This window comes from Natrix helvetica (assembly GCF_964273705.1).
Source record: "Natrix helvetica genome assembly, chromosome: 1".
Taxonomy (NCBI): domain Eukaryota; kingdom Metazoa; phylum Chordata; class Lepidosauria; order Squamata; family Natricidae; genus Natrix; species Natrix helvetica.
Genome location: NC_138548.1, coordinates 296,293,487 through 296,319,723, shown reverse-complemented (window position 1 = coordinate 296,319,723; position 26,237 = coordinate 296,293,487). Strand labels below are relative to the sequence as shown.

Sequence of the window (26,237 nt, the reverse complement as noted above, 5' to 3'; positions counted from 1 at the left end):
GATGCCATAGTGACAGATCATTGCATTAGGCACGGGCCAGATGTTCCGGTCTTGCTGTCTCATCAGCTCTCTCAAAGCCTGGACATGCGCCAGTGAATTTCTGAGGAATGTTTCTCCTGGCCATATTACACTACTAATACATCACTCATATGACAATGTGGCAAATGGCCCTCAGGGCAAACAGCAGGTAGGGCAGCGCTGGGAAGTATATTTCCTTTATGCCCTGCAAAATGAATTGGGTCAGTTTGCAAGTTAAATCTGGACTGTGGATCAGTGGTAGACTGCATGCCCTCCATGTAAACAGCCTGGTGCAGCTCTCTTAAGAGTTGGTCTTAGCCATTTGTTGAGCAAATTGGACCAATGTTCTGACAGAAGCTGACCATAATTGGGTGCACCAACTCTCACAGAGAAACCACATAGTGTTAACTATGGCAGCAGGCATAAGAATGATCTAATCAAGAGCAAGAGCATGGCTGTTCTGGATCGCATTAACCCTTCCGCTGCAAAATACATCTCAGTATGTCAGGACTGGTACTTCTCATCTTAACACTTCTTCTTTTACTCTCATTGAATGCTTCTGGACTTTGACTCTAGTTGTTTCAATACAATCAATTTCCTCTTTTAGTTGATATTGATGTTCATACTGAACTGAGAGCCATAGTCAGACTTTGTAGCTAATACCTTGGTAACACTTCATCTAGACTGTAATGTTAGTACCGAATTCAAGCAAACTTCAATCATAAAGAAGGTTAAGCTTTAAACAGGCCAGGTCTTTTCTCCACCTCTTTCAAGATAATTTCAAAACACAGGGAACAGCGCTCATATTCCTTAGTTCATCATACTGGGGATTGGGAGTTTTGCTCCATTGAGTGATAAATGTTCTGCTTCTGAATCACCCACACAACAAAACAGAATGGCTTTGTGAGTTACTTCCATTCTCATGACAGAACAGAGATGAACTGGGCTACTGTTTTTAATTGGAAGAAAACCCATTTGGTAGGATCTTCCCCTTTTATATGTGTGATGTTCTGATACAGAACCATCATTGGTTAGGAAGCATGTTCCTATGAAAAGGACACAGCAGGGAAGTGATTGCTTTGTCTAAAATGGCACGGCTGTCAAAACTTAAATGTACTAATTGATTACAACAGGGAACATGCTAAGAATCCCTCTCATTCTTTTTCTCTTTCTCTCTCCCTGCCTCTTTCTTATACACAAACACACAGAGATGGATTCTCAGCCACTTGTCCCCACAACCTACTGTGAAGATTTTAAGTAAACAGGTCTGAGGTTGTCACATCCTGTCATCACTTTTGAGTAGCCCAAGAAGACAAATAACCCCTTCTCCTTTTGCACGATGACCAAACAGATTAACTATGGAGAGCTATTGGGGGTAGGAGGTGGGATTCCAGTAAAGAAAGAGGCACCTCTCTTCCATCAATAGCAGGATCATTTTTCTGGCCACTTGCTCCCCCCCCCCTTGCTATCTGCTGGGCTCAGTGGAGCAGAAGAACGGTCTCTCCAGCAGGATTAGTTGGATTCCTAGCTGGAATGAAACCTGTGGAAGAGGAGTTCCTCATGGCTGCTCTGACTTTTCTGCTCTGCCAATGAATCGAGCAAAAGCAGGAGCAGAAAGAGATGTTCCTGCACCACATGTCTTTTCTGTTGTGTTTTGGAGTGGTGCCATGGCAACTCATTTGAGTTTTAAGCAGGAATAATATGACTTGGGACAACTCTTGTGCTGGCCCCATGCCCAGCTGCCTTCACTCTAATCTCCTCCTTGCTGGGATTTTGTTTCAAGGTCTGTTTCCTTGATGCAGAATCAAAGTTGTAACTCAATGGTAGCCCCTTGTATCATAGGCAAAAAGTCCTAGATTTAGTCCCACTGGGGACGATTGTAAAGGTCCTGTTTGAAGCTACTGATCTATTGTTGATATTTGTACTCCACTAAATGGACCATATTCCTTCTTTGCTTTATTCACAGTAAGACCACTGGCATTATACAATACACTAAATCCTAAATACATGTTAGCAAAATACAATTACTCTGGTTGCATAACATGACATGCCCAATCAAATAAACCACATTATGACATAACAGGATGGCTTGCTTCCTACAGGATGTCAAGATATGGCTGACTTTCCATAATATCATAAACTACAAACCACCCAGCCCTTTTAATCTAGGCCATGTGTATTATGAGAAGCCAATAACTATTGTTGATGTTTCATACATTCCCCAGGAGTCAGTCTTGCTTGATTTTGCTGTTGCTCAACACGCAAATAATTAACTATGCCTAAGAAGTTATCATGACCATCACAGTTGCCTGCACTCGGCCAAAGGGCCAACAGAGTTCACCGCAGCATGCCATGCTGTACTGTTCAAACAGAGAAAATGTCCCAGCATTTCAATGGAAACTACGAAAGAGCATTGGGGAAAAGTTGGTCTTTCTTTTTCAGCAGCCATTTTAGGAATTAGGGAAGTCAACTGTTGGGAGCATGAACCATATGTATTCTGTACCAATCACATCAGCTCTATGGATTGTAGAAGTTCGGGTCCCAACATTACAAGCACCTGGACATATCCACAATCTTGAAGCTTTTAGGTCCTACATCTCTCTTACTCATGCCCATATTACTACATTATTTAAATTATTCTGAAAAAAATTACATGACATTGCCCTTAAAGATGACAAAAAGGCTCCACCTGGTAACCACCGAGAAGGAAGGATGTTAGTGCGTAAGAGTTAAGTGACAAACATCTATAAAATAAATAAAGTAATAATAATTCTCTGCAATGGTTATCAATAAGCTTTCAAGGTGAATTTTGAAGTCCAAGATGCTGCTTTTGATTTATACACCTCTCAGAGGCTTGATCACGGGATGCCTCAGAGACAGTCTGTTCCTGTAGATTCAGCCCAGCTCATGTGGGCTCAGACGTGATTTTTTTTTGTAAAGATTCCCATTTTATGAGACACAATGCTCATCTGATATCCTCCTTGCTGATCTTTCATAAGGAGATAAAATGTCTTTAAAGGGCATTTCAGGGCTGAATAAAGTGTGAGATCTTATTGGATGGCCAAATTTGCTATATGTTTTAATGAACTGTATGTTATGTATTTATTTGGATGAACCTGATCTGAAGAAACTCCATCTCACTCAGCCTCTTTTTGTAGACTTTGACTTCATGTTGCTCCTTTTTTGGACAACCTCTATGAGTTATAACCAGGGTGTTGAGCCCCTTCTTGTTGAGCCTGGCACTTATCAAGGCATAAATCTGAAGGTGTCCTGGTTCATCTCCACTCCTGACAAAACAGTGGGAACCTTTTTCTTATCTCCTGGAAGGTCAGGATGGGTCAAAGCAAAAGAAGAATCTCTAAGTGCACCAACCAGCCCTTCTAAGTGACCCTTCCTGCCCTTATGGGGCCTCACAAGGGTAGGGCAGAATGCCACCAGTTGACAGACTGGGAAGAGAGAAAACATTTTACAGGAAAGATGCTCAACGGCATCTACAACAATGAAAGATTTTGGGTGAATCAGGACCCTCCAAGCTCAAGTTAACTTAACTTAGAGCCCATTAATACAATGAAAGTATTTGTGGCTCTTTGTTCATTCACTCTGGAAGCATCTGATTCACATAACATCTTCTAGTGCTTCTTAACCCTTTTACTTTATGCCTTGGATGCTTGTTTGGTTGTATGCCTTTATTTGTGGTCAAAGATCAGGTATGAGAAAATACAAATTCCAAAAAGATGATGATGATACAAAGAAGTAAGAACAGTAAAAGATTAAAATTAAGCAACAATAAAAGAAGAACCAATGTCATATGTAGTTTAATTAATATATCCCCCCAATGGTCACTTACATTGATATCTTTGCCTGCCCAGTTGCATTCCTCCCTCCATTCCACAGGCGCCGGCCAATAAATCTGTAAGAGCAAAGATGGAGGAAATTAATGGCAAAACCAACCAATTCCACACCAAGGGGGGGGGTGATCTTCCAGTCCAGTCATTCATCACACCATTGTCAAATGCTACTAAAACCCTGGTACTCAAAGCCATTCATTGGAATGCTGGTGTTTTCCCTTAGTCCGGATTCACAATTTCCCTGCTTTTTGTGTCCTAGTGCCATCAGGAAGGGAGGCAGAACGCTGTAAAAGTAAGGGTGGACTAATGGACCGCAAGGCCGAGATCATCATGAATGCTTTGCATAGTGCAGCTGACCCAAATTAATTTTATTGAGTTTCACCTTTGAAAGCCACTGTGTGTTAGTTGGGCATTTGTTAGCAAACAAGCAAGCAAGCACACAAGCAAGCAATCCACTGGCTCTCCTTCAGACATTCACTCTTTGTGAAAACAAAAACGTGCTTGACAATATAGGTATAAAGCCACTGCAAAAAGAATCTGACAAAAAGCAATCAGAGCCTCAGTTCTTATTTTAAAAAAATTAAACAGCAAATGTGCAGAAACTGAGCAGTGAATGAACTAATCTCTCAAAGCAGAGAATTTCCCCAAACTGAAGTGCTGCCACAGAAACCTGGTGCTTCAGGAGAAAGGGGTCAAAGGTGGTTTGACTGTATTGTGTCCTCAAAGCTTTTCTCCTGCTGGGCCGGAATGCAGTTCCCATCGATAGTCCAAGATAGAGACTATCAGCTCACTCCCCACAACCCCCTTCCATTAAGCAGGGAACCTTCCCAGAGACATTTTGTGATGAGGAGAATGTCTCCTTCCTCAGAGAAGAGAAGCTGCGATAAATTCCAGACCAGGGCAAGCCATTGAAGGACAAACATTTTAAAACATCTGAATAATGTTGTTCTTTATTCTTAGTAAAACAGTTGTATCCCACCAAATTCTCAACCCCATGCAGTTTACAGCATGGGTAGATTTTATTGATTACATTTATTTGCTGCCCATCTCACAGATAGAGGGACCGATATAAACTGGGCCAAATATCCTCCCGCTAACTTTTGTGGGGTAGTCATTCTCTCCTCCACAACAGAAGGGAAGAGAAGGAATATCTGGGTAGGGTAACCACTACATTGTGTCTTTCCAAGGCCACACAGCCATTGGTTGTGCTGATAGGGATGGCAGACCTTATAATCTAACACCCCTGGAGGGTCAGGTTGAGGTACAGGTCTGGTGCAGTACATAGACTTCTTACCTTCCTGTCATGCTTGCTAATGTTGTCCAGGCTTAAGGATGCCATGTAGTTTTTCCCTCCCACAAAAAGCCGACCCCTCTCTTCATCCAGGAGCAGCGCATCGTAGCAACAAGAACGTTCCAACTCATAGGTACGCAGCCCATGTCGCATCTTCAGGTCTGGAAAGAAAATGGAAGATGGTTTGTTACATAACTACAAAAAGATACAATTCTATTTATGTTCTGCAGGCTAGAACGAAGAGAATCAGCCAACCAAGTGTAGTGCAAGATAAATAAATGAAAAGAACAAAATATAGATGGTTTAATGCTTTTTCTTTGTGGCTATTGTATGGCTATTGTATGCACCTTGTATGCAGGGAACACACTTTATGGCTATTGTATATACCTTATATGCAGGGAACACAGAGTGCTACTTGCTGTCGACTGTTGTAGGTGAGTAGCTCCAAGAGTTAAGCTGGTGAATAATTTTTTAAAATAAATGTTTCAGGTCATCATGTTCATGACCTATGAAAAATGTAGGAGTGCCATTCTGCTGCTTGTCCATTGGATCCACGTGGAATAATAAGAAATTATTTCTTCAAAGATAAAAACAGACTTAAGAAAATTACTGGGTGGCTATACTGTGATGTGTCCTTATCAGAATGAAACTATGAATACAAATACAGGGACTGAAAGAACTAAGTGATTTCTTTTCCCAGACAAAGCTGTAAGGATGAAACTTTAAAATTACATTTTACTGTATGCTGAAGAGAGAAAACAATTACAGTTTCACGTCTCTTGTGCCCCAAGCAAGACATTTTTACACTCAGAGAGCCACACACGGACCTTATTACAGAATCAAATTATTAAAATCAAGTCAGTTAATATAGAAATAGAAAAAATGCGAAGTTGAACATATAAAGTAGTGAATGCAGTTCACATTTCAAAACAATCCTTCAATGAGGACTTTTGGTGGTGAAATATTTGTTCAAATGTAGAAAGATACATAAGTTCGTCTGATTGCTATAATATGAGAATGGAATTACTTGTAACAAATTATATTATTTATTGGTTTCTTTGTTTCTTTGAAATCATCAACACCTGCAGTATTCATTTCCTATTATCATTTAAACTATTGGAATATAATTCATAATTATGATACAAAACTACATCAAATTAACCAGTTGCATATTTTGAGAATCACATCTCTAACTGTTTCTTCTGAAAATATGCACTGGTCGTGTCTAACAGATATGAGTTTTATTTATAAATTTATGGAACTGGGACAAAGATGTTCCCAAATGGTTCTGTACTGATGTTCATGTATTGGATGCTCAAGTTTGCTATTCTATGACCATCTCAAAACTGTCCAGAGAGGTCAGGGGTTAGTTCCGGCAGAGACTACTGCTGTTTCTCTCAGGGCTGCGCTGAGCAACTAAAATTGCTCTGTGCATGCGCAGAAGCAAAAAACAAGATGGCGGCACCCATGGCACCGCTGGGAGACCTGGTTCAGGGGAGTGGCAGGCCTGGATCGCTGCCGGTTCCAGTGACCCAGGCTGCCAAGTTACTACCGGTTCGGCCGAACTGGTCCAAAACAGTAGGAACCCACCACTGAGAGAGGTCCTGCAAAACTTCAGTCCCATTTCAAATCAGTTAATATTGTATCAAAAAGTCTCAAAAAACCATCAATTAATTGATATGGAAGGTTTGTCAATAAATATGTAACCTTAACCTGGACTCTATCCCTAAATCTAACGGATCATTTGAGTATTCTACCGTGATCTCCTTCCCTGAAAAGGACAAACTGAATCCGCACCACTGCCAAATTGCAAAAGCTTAAGTTTCCAAATGCAAACCCAAACAATGAAGCTGAAAAAGGACAGCCTGCTACACATCACCCGCTGCTAAAATTCCCGTTAGTTCTCACTGATATTTTTGGAAATAAATAATACATTTTTAGAGTGCTTAACAAAAAAAACAGGTGAACAAAATTACAAAAAAACTATTGTCAATATATCTTATCAAAAGGCTTTTCTGCATCGAAGCCTCTACAGATAAATATTAGGTGTCCTTGGTCAAGTCAATGCCATCCTCTGGCCTCCGAGATGCCTATTCACACCTCTGTTCCCCTCCCCACAAACTACTCATATCTTAGATTATCATTAAATCCTTGAACATTCCTGTCACTTTGCTGCATTCAGCCCAGCAATCATAAGCATCTGAATGGAAAAGTCCTGTAGTCTGAATCGGTAAAGGCCCTTGGGCTGTAAAGATGTTAGGAAGATAGCCTTTAAACCCGTCTTCTTTCTGACAAACACAAATGGCTTACCTGTTCCACCCGTTTATAGTGATTTCTGCGCATTTAAAATGGCCTGTTGCTTACTAGCCTGGAAACGGTGTCTTCCGTGTGAAACAAGCAAGCACAGAAGCTTTCTTTTTTTTTTTCACTCAACACCCCAACTAACATTGTCTCCAGTTGGATCAGTGGTGGGATTAAAATTTTATTCTACTACTACTGGTTCTGTGGGCGTGGCTTGTGGGGCGTGGCAGGGGAAGGTTACTGCAAAATCCCCATTTCCTCCCAATCAGCTGAGACTCAGGAGGCAGAGAATAAATGCAGGCAGGGCCAGTTAGAGGTAGTATTTATTGGTTCTCCGAACTACTCAAAATTTCTACTACCGGTTCTCCAGAACTGGTCAGAACCTGCTGAATACCACCTCTGAGTTGGATGGCAGAAAATCCCACCCCCCTATTTTTGTACTGAGCCCTGCCTTGGACTCAAGGTGTGTGTGTGTGTGTGTGTGTGTGTATGTGTGTGTGTGTCTGTCTCTGTGTGTGTGTTGAAAAATGCAACTAATGGCATATCTGAATCCAAGATTCATCTCACATACACAACTCAACAGTGTGTGTGATTAACCTGCTCCAACCTAGAGCCATTCAAGCCATTGGCAGAGAGCTGGCTGTGGGGGGAAACTGCTATTATAATCTGATTGCCCCCCACCCCAAATCCAATTTCTGCCTGTATCAAATCCCACCCTAACACCCCTCTTTTCAGCCCATTCTTTGATTGGTCCCACCAACTTTAATAGGCTACCAGTCTCAACCAGCGTGACATTAATTTGCCAGCACAACAGGCATTTGCTCAGAGAAAGGACTCTTTCTTTACACCCAGAGCCTAATCTGCCTTCAGCAGCAGGAACAAATAAGGCATTGTGAGGAAGTGAAAGAAAGTGACTGGTAGGGGAGCAGTCCACCCGCTAATGAGCTGTTGCCAATCTCAACTGCAAGGGATGACAGAGAAATCACAGCTGGATCAGATGCACCAATTTATTTATTTCATTAAATTTATATCCCACCTTTTTTTTCCCAGGAGCAAAAAGGCTGCATACGTACACTACACTCCCAGCAGTGTAGTTTTTTCTTTCCAATAACCCCACTAGATAGTTTAAACTGAAATTAGTCCAGTTTACTCCATTAGACTACGGACTCCAGTTTAACCTACTTCAGTTTGGATTGAAGTACATTAAACGGGACGCCAAAGCCATCCAGCAGTTCTGATCTGTCTGAGACCCAACTAAATCACCAGAAGGAAACAAGTGCTCCCCTTTGAGAAGTGCAATGCCAAATCTAACCTAATGCCAATCTAACATAACTTTGGTCAACTTAAAAATAACAACAACATATACGTTTCTGGAGTAAAATGAAAATGAGGAATATCCTCCAAACGTTCCTGAAATAAGACAAGTGCCTGCTTAGAATGAGTGCTTCACCTTCAAAAAGCTCATCTGCTCCCCCTTCTTCTTATGTATGGTGTCCTCTTCCACTTCCCATAGGGACATTTCTTCCCACCCAGCAATTTGTCGTTCTCACAACTGAGTGAGACCTCAATTCCCTTGAGAGATCATGCCATTCAGTTAAGGAAGGTTGCTGTATGCTTCACGGGGCTCGGAGGTAGGAATACCATCCAGTTTCACTAATCCAAGAATACGGTTATTCCAGATTCTTGTTAACAGGTTTGCTTGTCCAAATACAGGTCAGGCATTTTTTTAACACTAATTACAGCTTAAAATATTGGGACACAATTTGTGAGTCCCAGGTGAACAGCAGAGGAAAAGTGGCAAAAGAATGTTCACAAGATGCACAACCTCTGTACATGGATTAGTATCTGACACAGATCGCATTTTGCAGCTCTGATCAGCTCTGTCTCCACTTACTCTTTCATCTCAAGAAGACTTTCCCCTTGACATCATTCTCCCCATCCTGGTGACAAGAGTATTGTTCTATCAGAATACGAGAGATTCTACAGAACCAAACTTGATTTCCATTCAAGAGAAACTCCCTTGCCTTCCCACCTCTTACTCCATCCTTACCATGGAAGGAGAGCTTCACACGAGGATTGGTAGTGGTAACTGAAGTGCCTTTCCCAGCCAGCAACAGAAGGAAGGCCAGTGTCTGGATCATAGCAGCTGCTGCCTCTTCTTCTCTGGACTCTGAACTTCAGGTGGCTGAAAGATGGAAAAGCAAGAGTGAGACTATGTTTGCCAAGTCAGGTTACAGTAGTTCCTCCTAGGAGGATAAATGAAAGAAGGATGAAGTAGCAGGAGCAGTGAAGAGGGAAATCCACGGCTTGCTTTAGTAGTGGAAACACTCATCTAGACCAACAATGATCTCCTCCCAATTAGATTTACTTATTTTTGCTAAGTAGCATAAGGAGTTACCCAGAAGCAATGCTAGTGGCTTGAAGATATCTTCCATAAACTGCAATGACTTAGATCCAAATGTAATCTTGTTGATTTGAATGCAGAGCATATAAACTAAAATGAAAAACAACAACAATGGAACTATGAATCCCTATGTATATCAACTATCTTGGTTTCTTCTTCCGTTTCTAATTTTCCTCTCTCAGGACTCCAATGAAGGAATTTTAGTGCAATAACAGAGCCAATGTTTTATTATTTACTACCTCCAGAAGACCTACTTGGTTCCCAGGAGCCACATGCAGTTTTAAGATGCATTTTAGCAGATTCAAGGGATCACCTGATGGACCTTTATTTGAGAAGCACAAGAAATAAGGTGCAATTGTTTTCTTTGAATTAGATACATGCAATATCATCCAGAGATTTTGAACTACATTTCCCATTGTCTCTTGTAATTGACCATGGCTGGAGCTAGCAAAAACTGGAATCCAAAATTTCTGCATGATACTCAATTGTCTACCTTTGGCCATGCTGTAAGCCCAATACTTCACAGAACTCCTTTGATTCAAATTCTAGTCCATTCTGTATCTTTTTGTTTCAATCACTGATGCTATTTTTTCCTATCTTCTACGCATAGAGATTAACTCCTCCGTTGTGTATGAAATTTTCATCCTACTCCAGAATAAGTCACAATGCAGATAATAAAGAGGGTTAGTTGTAGCATGTAGCCACAACTACACCTGCAGGTCTACACTTGGTCCATGTGCAGGTGCTACTCTTCCTCGCTCTGAGTCATGCTTTTCTTTCATCTTCCCATTTTGAAAAGGTGCTGTGGAACCTTCTGCATCCTCCAGGAAAGTCCCTTAAACCCTAAAAGTATAGTAGGTATTCTGTTGGGACAATCTGTTTCAGAATGCCATCATCTTATCCTGTCTTCAAATCCAGCACTAAATGTAACCTTCTCCAAACCTCCTGAAGTCTTTCCTTTCCTTCTCTATTAAATACCAGAAAGTTACAGGTGAATACATAATCTGTCGTGGCTATACACACAAGGGTTACTGAGTAATGCATAATTAATATTTCGATTTTAAATATATCAGGCTAAAACTTGGCAGTATTATTTGTTTTGCATAGCAAACCAGGAAAAATAAGTACTGCCAAAGCCATTTTAAAAAGCACTTATTTTCCACTATCAATTTATCCTTCTGCGGTACCTGTGTTATGCAAATCTGCAACCATGCAGATGTATTATCTAGAAAATAGAGCAACATTTTAAAATCCTAACTATTGTGGGCTGGTCTGAGGAATGTTTTTATTCACATGCATGGAATAACTGAGCTGTAATTAAATATAGTAACTACAGGCTAACATGACAGCAATATGTATTGCTAAGGATATTAAAAAGTTATCCAGGTATAATAGGATTGGCAAATCTGTTGCCATATAGATGTTTCTGACCTACATTATCTAGCATTCCCAGACAATCTAATTAATTATTCTTGTGTGGGATCCACTAGAGGAGGAGTGTCAAACTGGATTTCCTCGAGGGCCAGATCAGCTTTGTTAGTTTTCCATGGGCCGGTGGGGGAGAGCAGTGGGGGGAGAGATGGGATGGATGCCTCCTGCACTTTACTGCCCAAAATGGGGCATAGGGGGGACCTCTCATGTGGCCCGTTTTCATCCTCCCCGGCCTGCAACAGCACTCTGCTGGTCAAAATGGGCCACATAGTGGTAGAGCAGGCCAGTCCTTTGATATTTCCAGGCTGGCCCCATGGGCTGGATTTTAGCTCCCTGTGGGCCAGAGTTGGCCCACAGGCCTTGAGTTTGACACCCCTGAACTAGAGTGTTGTTTAATATTTATAAACAGGAGAGTTGGATTCTCTTTCCACTTTGCTTCAAGTCACTCTGTCAGAAAACCCAGCAGTGAAAGTGAAACAAAAGCTTATGAATATAGGTCTTTTCTTCTCATGTAAATCAGACACAAACTAATAATGCTTCAAAGGCTGTTAAGAATTCGCTCTCAGACTCCAATAAGTCTCCATAGAAATCCCACAAAAATTACCCGTGGCTGTTATTAAATTAAGAAAGTTTCAGTTTTGAATGTTTACCATCTCCACATCGGTATTGCAGAAGGAACAATAAGGGGAGAAAAGAGAAAATGCATGGATAATAGAACAGTTTGCATGCAAGAGTACATTTTGAATTAGATGCAAGAGCAGAAAATGATCAGCAAGAAGATGGAGGGAAGGATACCACTATAATTTATAAAATGTATTGGCCACCCACCTTACTATAGAATAACTTTATTGTATTTATTTATTTTATTAAATGTATATGCTGCCTAGCTCACTCTAAAAAGTGTCTCTGAGTGGCTTACAGTGTATTATTTGTTGCATTTATTTATGGGGTGGGGAAAAACACGATCTGTTTACACATAAAACATAGTTAAATCATAAAGACCATAAAAAAGCAAAACTACTGTACCATAAAAATATATATCAAAATGACAGCCATTCAATTCCAAAGGCCTTCCAAGGCCTTTTACTTCACTTTAGAAGATTCCTGGTCTATATTAGAGGAAAATCATGAATTGCACCTTGAAATAAAATTCTAGTTCACTGCTAAAACAACCAGCTTTATTATGCCTTGTTGTTGTGATCTGTTTAGAAAAGCAGAGGTCATTTTCACTTTGCAGGTGTTGGTCAAGCCAAGAGGAGCCTACCAAGTAACCTAACTCCGCAGGCAGTGCTGCAATTTTAAAGTCAGACGTCATAGTTACGATGGCAAAAGAAATTATGTCTAGATCCATAAACAAAACAGAGAGATGTTTAGAGAAGGAAGGGGGGAGAAATAATCAAGAGAAGTAGGAGAAAAGGAGGAGGGAGAAGAATTGTGTAAAATGTCAAGGCTCATGGGAACGGCTGTCAATTGTAGAGTGTGACCCTGCCCATCAGATGTCAGGAAGAATTTAGAGGGGTTGCACATTCTTTTTAAACCTGATTTGCCCAGGCAAAGTCGAAGCACCACCCATATTCCCTCTGGGCTTGGTTCCCTGCTTGGTGAACTATCTGTGGCCTTGGCCAAGCAAAGGGCAAGCAATTTTGACAGCTCCCCCTGCTTTGCCTGCACCCACATGCTGAGGACACTGTCAACTCTTGCTATGCTTTGCTCCTCACTTTGCCTCCATATTATGGTGATAACTGCAGCAATGTTGTGAGAGGGGAAATGCCTGATAATCCCCTCTGTCCCCAGAAATCTGTTATAGGACTCTCAGAGACTTGCTATGATGTTTTCAGGATTGGTTGGGGTAAAATCTCTGAGAGTTGAGCATGACCCCATCAAGAATTGTCCTAGATCAACCCAATCAAGCCCCAAGGTTTTCCTCCTTGCTGCGTGTTCAGGGGTACCTGTCACCCAGGCAGCCACCCAGCTTAGTTGCTATTGGGCAGTAACTGGATACCTTTTGTTTAAACAAACAAACAAACAAAAATTGCTTCCTTAAGTGCTGACAGCCTTTTTAACCAATACATTTAAAATGTACAGAATTAAAATCTTTTTTTCAAAAAAAAATCAAAGACTGATCTTGTACAGATATTAGTGTTACAAGCATTCACGTGGAAATTAAATAAGAAATAAAAACTAATGTTAAAGCAACTCTGAACCATAATGTTTTCTGCAATGATGCTGAAATGTAAATGACCTTAAAAAAATCCTGATTCATTATTTAAAAAAAAAAAAGAATTTTCCTAGAATTCACAGAGAGTTTATTTTATTTGGATTGAGATTTGTTTCTCCCTGTCCAACCTGAGATTCTCAAGACCCTGGATGTCTGAACTTCTGCTGTATATCCAAGGAGGACCAGAGCAGAGATACAAAACTTGTGGGTGGAAGAATCCTCTGCATACTGATAATACAATAATACAATAGCAGAGTTGGAAGGGACCTTGGAGGTCTTCTAGTCCAACCCCCTGCCTAGGCAGGAAACCCTATATCGTTCCAGACAAATGGCTATCCAACATCTTCTTAAAGACTTCCAGTGTTGGGGTATTCACAACTTCTGGAGGCAAGCTGTTCCACTGATTAATTGTTCTAACTGTCGGGAAATTTCTCCTCAGTTCTAAGTTGCTTCTCTCCTTGATTAGTTTCCACCCATTGCTTCTTGTTCTACCCTCAGGAAGCAATGGGTGGAAACTAATCAAGGAGAGAAGCAACTTAGAACTGAGGAGAAATTTCCTGATGATATATCTCCCTGACCAATAAATAATCTCTCTCGGAGCTTCATATAGGTATTAAATCGGACAGATGAATGAACCAAATTCATTCCATTATAGATTATTCGAATCTCTCTTTCCCAGCAAACGCAAACTATTGCCTCATTTTAGGAAGGTGCAGAACCACCGTATGAGAGTTGGAGGTACCATGCAGTCGATACCTCCAACTATATTCAACCTTTGGAGGAGGTTCAAAAGTATATTGTGCTGGTCAGTATCTGTTCAGACTCATGAAAGGTCGAGACAGGCAAAGGAGTGGCACTTCCACTGTTAAGTCGTGCCTTAAGGTGCATGCCATATGAGTATGCATGTACATTAGATGAAAAATGAAACTGACCCTTTTGCCTGAGCTCTGAAGGAAAGGTGCTAGATGTGAGGTCACTGAGGAACAAAAGATAGGTTAATTTGGGAACAGAAAGTGTTAATTGTAGGGCTTCCATGTATAGTCTAATTAGGTCTGCCTTGCCCCAAATGCAATGCCGATTCCATTAGTAGCTGCCTTTCTGCTATCTTGCTTTGTTGCTTCTAAATTAATCATATTCATATTGCATATTTCTTAATCACCCATCTCAAACCAAGGTGCTGATTGACAAGTTGGTTATAGCACATCAATATCGTTGCTACTTTGGCTTGCCTGTGTATGTCTCATCTGGATGCAATCTATAGCCAAGGTCTGCCTTGACTCTTTTCTTAGGTAATCCCAGTGTCTGGGGTTGGAAAATGCCCATCATCCGTCATATAATCAGTAAATGCCCGCCTCGGTGTAGGTGCCAAAAGCAAAACTACAGATTTTTCTTTCTGTGTGCCAAAGGGAATGCTGCCATCCAAGCTCCCAGCGAAGACAGTGAATTCAGCTCCTTTCTTCCTACATCTTTATTTACCTCAACCCTATTTTGCATTGTTCCTGGATGAATCTTCACCCAGCCACTTCTTTTCATGCCGAGAAGGCCACCTTTGAGCCCATTTGTCTGCAGCAATTATTTCTTTGCCTCTCTAGCCATTAAACAATGCCAGCTTCCTCTAGCAATTATAGAGATGCCGGGTAAGCCCAGCTGTAATGCAGGAGGATTTTCTTGTATCTCTTCAATGGCTGAAATGTCAACTAATGACCCTTGCCAAGAGATCAGGTGAACACACAGTTGCCTTTTCTGGGAGCTTGTTAAGCCAGGCAGAACGAAGAAATAGAAAGAGACTAACATTCCCCTCACTAAGTAGCTTGATTAACTTTAGAAAAATGTGTACCTGTTATAAAGGATGTGGGCACCTGTAAATTGATTGCAGGCCCTGTAGATTTTTGCAGATATCTTTTTGGATAACATGCAAGGTGTCCTTTGATCTTACAGTGAACACCTGTAAATAAATGTCGTAATGTGGAATGTATCTGTCAGAATTACATTTTGTTCCATGCTATTCGCCTTCATTTCTCATCTTATCTGTAGTCAACATTCCATGCACCCAAAGCAGGCTAAATCCTTATTAATCTGCTTATATTTCCCCTCTCTTATATACCCTCCCGAATATGGTTTTTTTCTTTAGCATTGTTGATTCTCTTTCTCCTTTTCATTTTGGCAATGTAAGAAGTACACGAATTCTGTAATTATTGATGCAATAAGAGAGCCATGTACCAAACTCGAAACTTGGAGATGTGAGTTCTAGTTCTGGATTGAGCACGAAACCAACTGGGTGACCTTGTGCCAGTCATTTTCTCTCAGCTATAGGAAGAATGCAATGGCAAACAATTTCCAAAAACCCTGCCAAGAAAACAGGGGCTGCTCCAGATAATTGCCGGGAGTCAACACTCACTCAAAAGAGTGCATGCCCACCCACACCCACACAGAAGGAGGAGTAGATGTTCAGACAGAATTTGACAACTCTCTTGTGCAAACTGCCTTTTCCGGGCTCATGAATTCTTTGCGATCCTCGTCAAAGTCAACCCATTTGCGTTGCAGCACATGTGGGCCGTATGATGTGATCATGGGAGGCAAGAGTCGTCCTCCAAATAAAGGTTTTATTACAATTTATTAAAATGGTGGTGTTGGTGAAACACTCCCTTTGTTGAGCAAGAGTGAGCTATGTGACCACGCAGGATTTCAGAGCAAGTGCACTCTCTTGTGGATTTAGTACACTTACACTTTGGGCTTCAAAAGGTAGGAGCTTTTGAATAGAAAGAAGATTCTTGAAGATGATAATTCATTCTGTTAGGTTCATGCCAACAGTATAAAAGCAGTGGTGAATTAAGGCTCACTGGTGCCCTAAGCACTGACAAATCTTGGTGCCCCTCCTTTGTACATCCTGTACAAATCTTCATTGGTTTTTTTCTTTCTTTCTCAACTTTGTGGTGTCCCCTTTGGGCCTGGTGCCCTAAGTGCGTGCTTAGTCTGCTTAATGGTTAATACACCACTGTATAAAAGACAATCCACAGTGTTCTTCACAGTCCTTGTGAGCAAAAGATCACAAGTGATTTTTTTAAACTACCAGCTGGGAAGTTTTAAAAAGACTGGATGGATTTGCCTTTCCTCTAGCAAGGGGTCATTATTTTATGAAAACGCAAAGGATGCTAGCAACCCAGAATGCAGCATGGGAAGAGATGAATACAAGATTAGTTATGCTTTTCCAAAGAAAAACTCTTAGTTCTATCTCTTTTGATAAACATACAACTTATTGAAGGAGTGGAAAAAGACATCATGATTTTCTTGGCTCCAGGAACAGAGGATAAGGCTTGCTTGTTTAATAACTTTTGTCCAATAAACCATCCCTGATAAATTCACATATCATGACTGGGTTCATATAACCCAAGATGCCAGAATCAAACAAACTGCATAAAAGGCTTAGATCAAAGCATTAATCTAGTCGGTGAGTTGTAATTAGTCATGAAAGCCTCTTTCACATTAGATTAACTACTGTATTTCGGTGACACTGCATCCCATTAGTGGGCAGTTAGTGGCTGCTTCAGCACCATCCTACAAGGCCAACTCTTTCATCCACTGTTTGATTTTTGCTAAGTTTCTAAGATAAAGGTAAAGGTTCCCCCACATATGTGTGCTACTCATTTCTGGCTCTAGGGGGCAGTATTCATCTCTGTTTCAAAGCCGAAGAGCCAGCGCTGTCCAAAGATGTCTCTGTGATCATGTGGGCGCATGGAATACTGTTACCTTCCCACCAAAGGTAGCTCCTATTTTTCTACTTGCATTCTTTACGTGCTTTCAGATTGCTAGGTTGGCAGAAGCTAGGACAAGTAACGGGAGCTTGCCCCGTTACGCAGCTCTAGGGATTCGAACTGCTAAACTGCCAACCTTCGGATCGACAAGCACAGCACCTTAGCCACTGAGGCACCACCTCCCACAGCTAAGCTTCTATTCGGGAAATAATTGTATCCCATCTCAACATTCCAGTTTGGGTCTGAGCTGCTCACAATCTTTTAAAGACATAGATTGTTTCTTGCATTAGGTTGTGCTATGTGGTTTCTTTGAGTTTGCTTTAGAGCATTAATCTATCTATGAGGGTCATAAGCAATGTCTGATGCCATAACACAATACGAACCCTCCAAAATGTGATTTATTCAATAGTCCTTGATTAAGGATATGATCAAGAGACAGATTGGTGAAGCCATTAGGCTAGAAACCTGAGTTACAGTCCTGCCTTGGGCAGAAAGCCAGCTGGGTGACCCTGGGCTAGTCATTTTCTCTCAACCCTGGGAAAGGGGAAATGGCAAATCACTTCTGAATAAGCTTGACAACTGCAGGACTAGTCCAGGCAGTCTCCGACTATTGGATATGATTGAACAGAAAAATAATATGACTTATTGCAGCATGTAAACTGAGTGCACTGAACCAGCCCACTAATTGTTTCACTCTTTTTTGTCTTTCTCTAACACAGATGCCTTTGCTTCTTTGACCTGCTCTTCTATTACTCATCCAGAAATGAATACGCTAGGGCAGTGCCTGGAAGGGATTGTTGCATCCAGAGATAGGCAGCAGTATGGGGAGAATTTTACAGATCAATTTATAAGACAGTTTCGTAAATGGATTTTTCCAGACTTTCTGAACCTCACAGCAATTAAACTCAAAGCACAGCGTACAGTGCCGTGTGAGTCCAGCTGTGCCTTAGCAGTACTGTAACTTTTCAGTGACTTCAGATCCCAGAGAAATTATTGGAGCATATTAGTCTCAAAGCCTCTGTCTAGCAGAGTTTATAAATCTCTTCCTTCTCACTTTGGGCTACATAAAACAGTGACAAGAAAACAAGGTTTAAGTAAAAATATATTCTGCTATCAGATTAGGAAGAAACTGATCCTGGGAGGAAGACCTCTGGTCTTTCTTTCTTTCTTTCTTTCTTTCTTTCTTTCTTTCTTTCTTTCTTTCTTTCTTTCTTTCTTTCTTTCTTTCTTTCTTCTCTCTCTCTCTCTCTCTCTCTCTCTCTCTCTCTCTCTCTCTCTCTCTCTCTCTTTCTTTCTTTCTTTCTTTCTTTCAGCAGAAAGCAAGACTGATGTGACTATTGTATCAGGATTATCCTCTGTCAGAGCCAGGATAATAGTGCTTTGCCTTTTCAATCTAAGGGTAACTCAGAAAAGCCCTACAGATGGAAAGGGAGCAGGCAGCTTCCTCTACCAGCTACACTCCCGTCCAATGTATTATAGTACTTGAAATCACTACTTAAGCAGACTTAATTGCAGTCACTTTTCCTTTGACAATTGGATGCGCTAATTTGTAGCTGAGAAGCAAACGAGACTATGAGAAAACCAGGGATACAATGCAAATGAATGAATTGCTGCTGGGTGCCAAAGTTAGTGACCAGCTTTACAATGTAATAAGCAAACACCAATTTCTAACTTGTTATGGAATATGAAACAGGAACTTCACGGCTATCCTTACTTAGGCACCAAGAACTGAATGGCTCTTCAGAAAGGCTGGAAGAAGATGGGCCAGTAGCAAAGGATGAAATCTCAGAATTCAGACAAGTGGCTAAACTCTGATTTAGCGCGCATTTACACAAAACAAACTAAGTTCTAAAGAGGTCTCCATTAGCAGTCAAGGAGAAAGGTTCCATTGTTCTGCACGATTGCTTCTCATAATAGCAAAATTCAGAGAAACACACTAACAATTGCTGGGTTTGTAAAGGGTTGCAAAAATTCACCTTTTTCTTCATTCTTTGGTAGAGAATGTTACCTTCAGAAGTCTTAAAGTTCCCAAGTTTGGACACCCCTGCTGTAGGTATTTGGGAAAATTGAATATTCTCAGAGGGTTTGGTTTCCTTCATTCCTTCAGGTTTTGGCTGGGAGATGCTTGGGGGGGAAGATGCGTTTCTGATTGCTCTTACAATCAGTTAATTTCCTGAGTGGAAACCTCCCCTAGGCAGGGCTGTTTTTGAGAGAGGCGGCCTTTCATATTTGAAATAATCAGCTGCATCGATGTTTTAAAATTCAAGGCGGTAACATTTAATCAGGTAAAATCATCGCCATCATCACTATCTCGGGGATTTCTTCCAGGATGGAGGGTCTTCAAAGCCTTCTCTGGGGCCTCTGACATGTCAGCCTTTGCCTTTGCTCTATATATGTTTACATTATATGTAAAATATGTTTAATGTATGAGTTGCCTTGAACCAGGGGTGAAATTCAGCAGGTTCTGGAAAACTGGTGATGGAAATTTTGAGTAGTTCAGAGAACTGCCAAATACCACCTCTGGCTGGCCCCAAAGTGGGGGGTGGATGGGGATTTTGCAGTATCCTTCCCCTGCCATGCCCACCATGCCACTCCCGCAGAACCGGTAGTAAAAAAAAATGAATTTCACCACTGCTTTGACCCCTTCAAACTAAAATATGAGCTTTAGTGGATTCGTAATTCATATATTGTATAGATCAGAGGTATCAAACTCAAGCCTTGGGGGCTGGATCTGGCCTGGGGGTGCTTAGATCTGGCCAGTGGGGCCACTCTAGAAACAGCGAAGGACTAGTCTGCAGTGCTTCAGCCAGCGAAAATGGGCTCCCGAGCTCCGTTTTCATTGGCAGAGGGTTGTAGGAGACTGTGGAAGCCAAAAACAGTTCTCGAGAGCCCGTTTTCTCTGGCAGAGCACTTGGGCCACCACAGGCACCCCCAACAGGAATGATGTCAAGCTGGCCACATCCACCCTGGCCACACCAACCCCTCGAGGTCAAACACAATGAACTCGAGTTTGACACCCTCTCTGTTGGTTTCAGTGTATTTGAAAACCCTAGAAAAAAAACAAAACCCCTCAGCTTTAAGGGTCGTGTATAAAATTTCAAATTAAAATAACTCTTTGGGACTTCATCACACTTTCCCAACAGAGAAAAAAAAATGCACTGACGTCTGAAGAGAAGTGGAAGCTCAAGGGAAGGGTCATTTGTCTAGAAAGGCTCCAATTTGCATTTAAAAAAAAATCTGACTGCTGAATCTAATGGCCATTTTTTTCCTCCAGGGACTTCACCCTTCAGAGTATATGGCACTCTACTTTGTCTGCCCCTGAGGTTTCTTCTGCAGATTCTGCAGTTCTCTAAAAGCAAATAGCTACGGTAACTCTGATGTCACTCTGGATAAAAGCCCAACAATTTCTACGTTTTCTTACTGGCTTGAGAGTCCGCTGATAACAGAATCCTTGACAGAACTGCTGCTCCTCAGAATGTCCTCCAGCTCAGTTTGAAAGGAACACGCACTGTTCCTTTAAAAGAAAGTTTCATAGTCCTACTGCTGCCAGAAAAAGAAGCAATGCCAGAAAAACTGCTGGAAGCCTGTTTATTACTGTACATGGACTGGGTGACAAGCTGAACAGACGTAAGGCGTACTCCTGAACGCTGCCCCCCCTCCTTCCTCACTACAAAGGAGGAGGAGATCAAACAGATGGGAAAAGGAGAAGCATAAAGTTCTGTTAGGCAATGCTCTGTTTTACAGGGGAAAGGTTGTGGCTCCAATGAACTGGCCCATATAAGGGCTTAAGTGGAGGTACACAATGTGAGACCTCAGCAGGTGGCAGCATCTAGCTGACCTTGACCAATTTTGGAAGCTGGGCAAGCTCAGCCTTGGGTAGTACATGGACGGGGCCAACCTTGGAATCTCAGGGCTGTAGGCTGGATTGCACAGTTGAAGACGCTTCCTAAAACACATAAATTACGTTTATTACAGCATCGTCCTAAAACAGAGATTGTGAGTTCTAGGTCTCCCTTAGGCATAGAAGGAGTATTTGAGTTAGCATGAGTTACTTAGGAAGTAATAAAGGTGGGGTTAAAACAAAATCTAATAAAGAAAGAAAAATTGAGATAACACTGTTGACTATTGCCAAGAAAACTGTCTGGATGCACTCACCAGGCACTGGACTCACATGGGTGGCTCCCTGTATGAGTAATGCAAGAAGAAACCTTTATACAGACTCAACTTCACTATGATAATAAAACAAATAGCAGAATTAACTATCTCCTAATGTAAAGAATCTTAACCTGCAATATACACTGCAGCTGGGACGATATATGGTAAAGGTTCCCCTCGCACATATGTGCTAGTCGTTCCTGACTCTAGGGGCAGTGCTCATCTCTGTTTCAAAGCCGAAGAGCCAGCGCTGTTTGAAGACGTCTCTGTGGTCATGTGATCAACATGACTAAATGTCAAAGGCGCATGAAACGCTGTGACCCTCTCACCAAACGTGGTTCCTATTTTTCTACTTGCATTTTTACATGCTTTCAAACTGCTAGGTTGGCAGAGACTGGGACAGGTAACAGGAGCTCATTCTGTTACGTGGCACTCGGGATTCGAACCACCGACCTGCCAACCTTTCTGATTGACAAGCTCAGAATCTTAGCCACTGAGCCACCATGTCCCTTATATATATCTTATTTGATGGTGAGAATGTTCTTGGGGAAACTGGCTGTTTGAATAATCCAAACCTGATTGTTGGATACATACATACAAACATACACTCATACATAGTTTTTCCCCCATGTTTGTAGATAGTCCAAAACTGACTGAATCGTCCAAGTCCTATCTTTATTCTTTCAAATGCCTTTCAACTATCTAAAGAGTACTTGCATCTGTCTCCAAGGGAGAAGACAAATCTTAACTGGAGTCTTGTGGTTACTTTGTGGTACTCTATTTTTAGAAAGATGCAAAGAAATAGGAATACAATTAGAGAGGGAAGTAAAGGCTGTCAGATTTATTGGAAACATGTCCCTTCAGCAAAAGTTAAAAGACTTGGATAGATGTGAACCAGAGGCAGGATGGGAATGGTCTAATCATAAAAAAGAAATAATGGGGTTTTTTCTTCTTCTGTTCTTTCTCATCAGGCCTTCAAGTAGTGACTATCCACTCATCTGTTGGAGATGCTTTTGCATCGAACAATGAGTTGAACTAGATGACCTTTAAGATCCCTCCAGTTCTATCATTCTATCTCCCCCCCTTAATTCTAGACCACACCTGAAAGCAATAAAACAGGGGAGCTATTATATGGTAGAAGCTGCTATTGACTCAGGCATGTCAGCCCATATCAATTTTAAATCTCAGATCCTTGCTCTATGTCATCAGAGACAAAATTAAAGGCAGAAGGAAAGGAAGGAAGCAAATACTATGTTCCTCCAACCCCCAACCCATCCCAAAATAATATGCCCTGTCCCACAAAGGCCTGGCCTCCTTCCACTCAGGCTGGCTTCAGTGGCTTTGCAGAGAGAAATGCTGATGCTGGGAATATTCATCTGGTTTCCAAAAACAAGATTCCTAAGCAGTGAATGCAGATTAAAGCCCTATTATCCCCATCTCTTCCTCAGAGACATGGGAGGCAGTAGTTGATGAAGCATCACCTGGAAGAGGAGATCCACTCCTCTTCAACCCTCCTACTCCTGTGACCTGGCCCACCTTTTCTGGGTCTACAGATTCATCTCTCTTCCTCTCAAAGTGGACAGGCCATTCAATCCCAGCATTGGCTCCTCCGAAAGTTTTGCCACAAATATTTAGAAGTAATATGTTAACCTGGGAGTATGCTTTCCAACTTCACCCTCATCATGCAAGGTTTTATACCCTTTCCCTAGGACCATCAGCATCTGTTCCGTTTAGCTGGCCTGGCCCATTTATAGTTTTATTCTACCTCCTGGCAGATATTTTAATTGGGTATTTTTAGGGTATTTAAATATTGCTTTTAACTACTTTACTGCAGATATGTACAGTTTCTTATTGCCTCCTCTTTGTGTTTGTATTTTCTATTTATTGATGTGTTTTTATTTGACTGTACACCGCCCCAAGTCCCTTTGGGGAGAGGGGGCGGTATAAAAATCTAAATAAAAGTAAAGTAAAGTAAATCTAAGAACTCTAATTAATAAGTCCTGACTGATCCAGGATCTTCACACTCCCCAAAAACTATGATGGGGAAGATTTCCTCCTGGCTCTAAAATGGGGGAGGGAGGGAGGGAGAGGAGATGGTGAAGAATCACGTGACTTTAACATTCCTCTCCTTTTAATATTCCCTGGTCCAAGTTTCTTCCCCGCACCTTGTTTCTCCCACAGGTTTACCAAAGGCAAGGGGGTAACCACTTTTAGCCCACTCTAAACCCTACCCTGGGAAAATAGTGCCACCGTGTCCCTTGTTTTCAGCCTTCAGACCTGGAATAGAGCACGAACTATATTGAAAGATTTTGATGGAGTAGAGGTTCTTTGGGAATTCTGGTAGTTACAGTTCAAACATACCTAGAGTTTTTAGGCAGGTCCCCACGATTAATGTTTGGGGAGAGGAGATATGTTGCCGCTGGGTAACCAACACAAACACGAGGAGCACTTTCTCCAGATCCCCGGCAAACCCCACTCGCGTGGGGTGGGGAGTGGGAGAGACAGAGAGGGAGAGAGAGAGACAGAGAGACAGAGACAGAGGCACAGAGAGGGAAAGAGAGAGAGACGAGAGAAACACACATACACACATACAGAGGGAAAGAGAGAGACCACACACACACTCTCTCTCTCTCACACACACATACAGATTGTGGTTGGCAACAACATCCCGTTTCCAAAACGGGCCGAAGAGACAAGGAAGTGGAACCCACCTGATCCCGCAGCCCTACCGGCCGCTCAGCGCCACTTCCGAATCCGAAGGGGAGCCGGTCAGTAGAGAAAGATCCCACCAACTCCCGTGGCGTCTTGTCTTTCTTCAGGCTGGTTGGCCGGGCGGCTGTGGGGCTGAAGCGCGAAGGGCTGGCCACCCCTTCCCTCCTTTCTGCCCTCCGCTTGCCTCAGTCTGCCTCTTTTTTCAAGCCGGCAAAAGCGAAAGGGGAGGAACTGGCTTAAGCGGCGGGTCCGAAGGAGCTCCCGCAGACGTCAAGCGCCAAAGAGTCCCTGGCTGGGTGGGGCTCCGTTCAGCGCCTGGAGGGAGCCAGCAGAGGCGTAGGGCAGGAGCGGAGCGCGGGGCCCTGGCCCGGGTCCTCTTCAGAGGCCACTTCTCGGATTCGGCTGAATCTTAAGGACCCGTCCTCTGCACTTGTCAAGCCTTTTAGCCGAACCGTGCCGGGGTTTGAACTGGGATCGCAGCGCTGGCCGGCTTCAAGCTGTTTTTTGGCTGGAGAAGAGGCCGTCTCTCTCTCTCTCTCTCTCTCTTTCACACACATACACACACACACTCTCTCTCTCTCGGGCTGAAGAAAGTAGTGTTTTGCCGGGGATCTGGAGAGCGAGGAAGAGAGGGAAAAAGTGCTTCTCGCTTATCCATTATCCAGCGACAAAATATCCCAAAGGTGCTTTTTTCAAGAGGCAAGTGGACTTTCTGGTTTTTCTATGAAGACGTTTCGCTTCTCATCCAAGATGCTTCTTCAGCTCTTCTTCCGCTCTTCTTGCATGAGAAGCGAAAGGTCTTCAAAGTAAAACCAAGAAAGTCCAGTTGCCTCTTGAAAAAAAACACCTTTGGGACAACCATGACCTGGATGGCTGAGAATCTTCACAGACATTTAGCGACAAAATACTTTTTCCACCATCCCTCCCTGGCTTTCTTTATTTTCATCTGTTTGGTTTTCTAGTCTGGTAGGTAAACCAGACTGGGAAAAACTAACGTGGTGAAGATACAGGGAGGGAGATAGCATTAGCATCCATTACTTCGGTTTTCTAGTCTGGTTTATTTGATGGGCGAAGCAGAAGTACCGACACATCAAGCTCCCTTCCTCCCATCTCCCCGCGTTTCTCCTCTTACCGACTGCCTTTAGATTTGCGGTTAGAACAGCCTGTAACGTGTCAATTGTTCCTGGCAGCCGGAATGGCTCCCTGCGTTTCAAAGTAGGTGAAGTTATGCTGCGGAGCATCTGGTTCAAAGTTTTTTAGACCTGGCAACGTTACGGTTTGTGGGGGGGTCAACTCCCAGAATTCCCAGCTGGCCATTGAGATTCACCCATCCTAAAAGTTTCCAAGTTTGAGAAACACTGACCTAGGCTAAATTCATTGAGCACCTAGTGCAGTGTTCCTCAACCGCCACCCTTTTAAGATGGAAACAGTCTTAAAGATTAAACCTACATAACTTCAGCCTTGAACTTTTGGGACAGTGCTGTTCTCAAAGGTGTATCCCTCCAGATATGCAGATCCCCAAGTCTCTCATTAATCCAGGTTAGCAGAGCCTGTGCTGGCTGGGAATAGAAAGAATAAGTCAGCTGGTGAATTACCTGGCAAGTAAGACTGAGTGTACCGGTAGCTCCTCCAGCCAAGTCACAGGTGATGTTGCAAAGCGTCCCGGTCCTCTTCCACCAGGAATAGTGATGTCACAGCGGGCTCTAAGAGTTAGCTTGAAGAACGCAGGGGGAGGGAGGGAGAGCCTCAACCAAGACAACGATCAGCAATTTGAGTCCAAAGCGGAAATGTAATTTGAGAAAGCATTTCAGGCTTCACCTTCCCTAGTTCTCAGGAAGATAAAGCGAGAGAAGGTAGGGCAAAGAATATTCTGACTTGGGAGATTCTGTCACTCTAACCCAGTGTTTCTCAAACTTGGCGACTTTAAGTCCTGTGCTGGCTGGGGGATTCTGGGAGTTGAAGTCCACAGGACTTAAAGTCGCCAAGTTTGAGAAACACTGCTCTAACCCTATTATGAGTCTCAGAGGAGCCTCATTGGGGCAGTGGTTAGAGTGCAGTACTGCAGGTTGCTTCTGCTGACTACCGGCTGCCTGCAATTTGGAAGTTC

The 26,237-nt window shown here is 42.4% G+C and overlaps 1 protein-coding gene and 1 long non-coding RNA gene across 3 annotated transcripts in view; one reads left to right on the top strand and one right to left on the bottom strand.

The window, feature by feature from the left end:
* Positions 1–25,960, bottom strand: part of SEMA3B (semaphorin 3B) — a 47,167-nt gene extending 21,207 nt beyond the window's left edge. Inside the window, exons 1-4 of one of the 2 annotated variants that reach the window (XM_081936761.1) lie at positions 25,726–25,960; positions 9,509–9,643; positions 5,161–5,318; positions 3,866–3,928 (exon numbers count right to left, since the gene is read on the bottom strand). In XM_081936761.1, the coding sequence (XP_081792887.1) occupies positions 3,866–3,928; positions 5,161–5,318; positions 9,509–9,599 (312 nt within the window). In that variant the 5' untranslated portion in view covers positions 9,600–9,643; positions 25,726–25,960. Of the gene's footprint in view, positions 1–3,865; positions 3,929–5,160; positions 5,319–9,508; positions 9,644–24,129; positions 24,694–25,725 lie in introns of those variants that run through there. The other variant, XM_081936760.1, reaches the window with a different exon arrangement.
* Positions 1–26,237, top strand: part of LOC309383847 — a 381,089-nt gene that overhangs the window by 138,221 nt on the left and 216,631 nt on the right. The gene's annotated exons all lie outside the window — the stretch shown is intronic.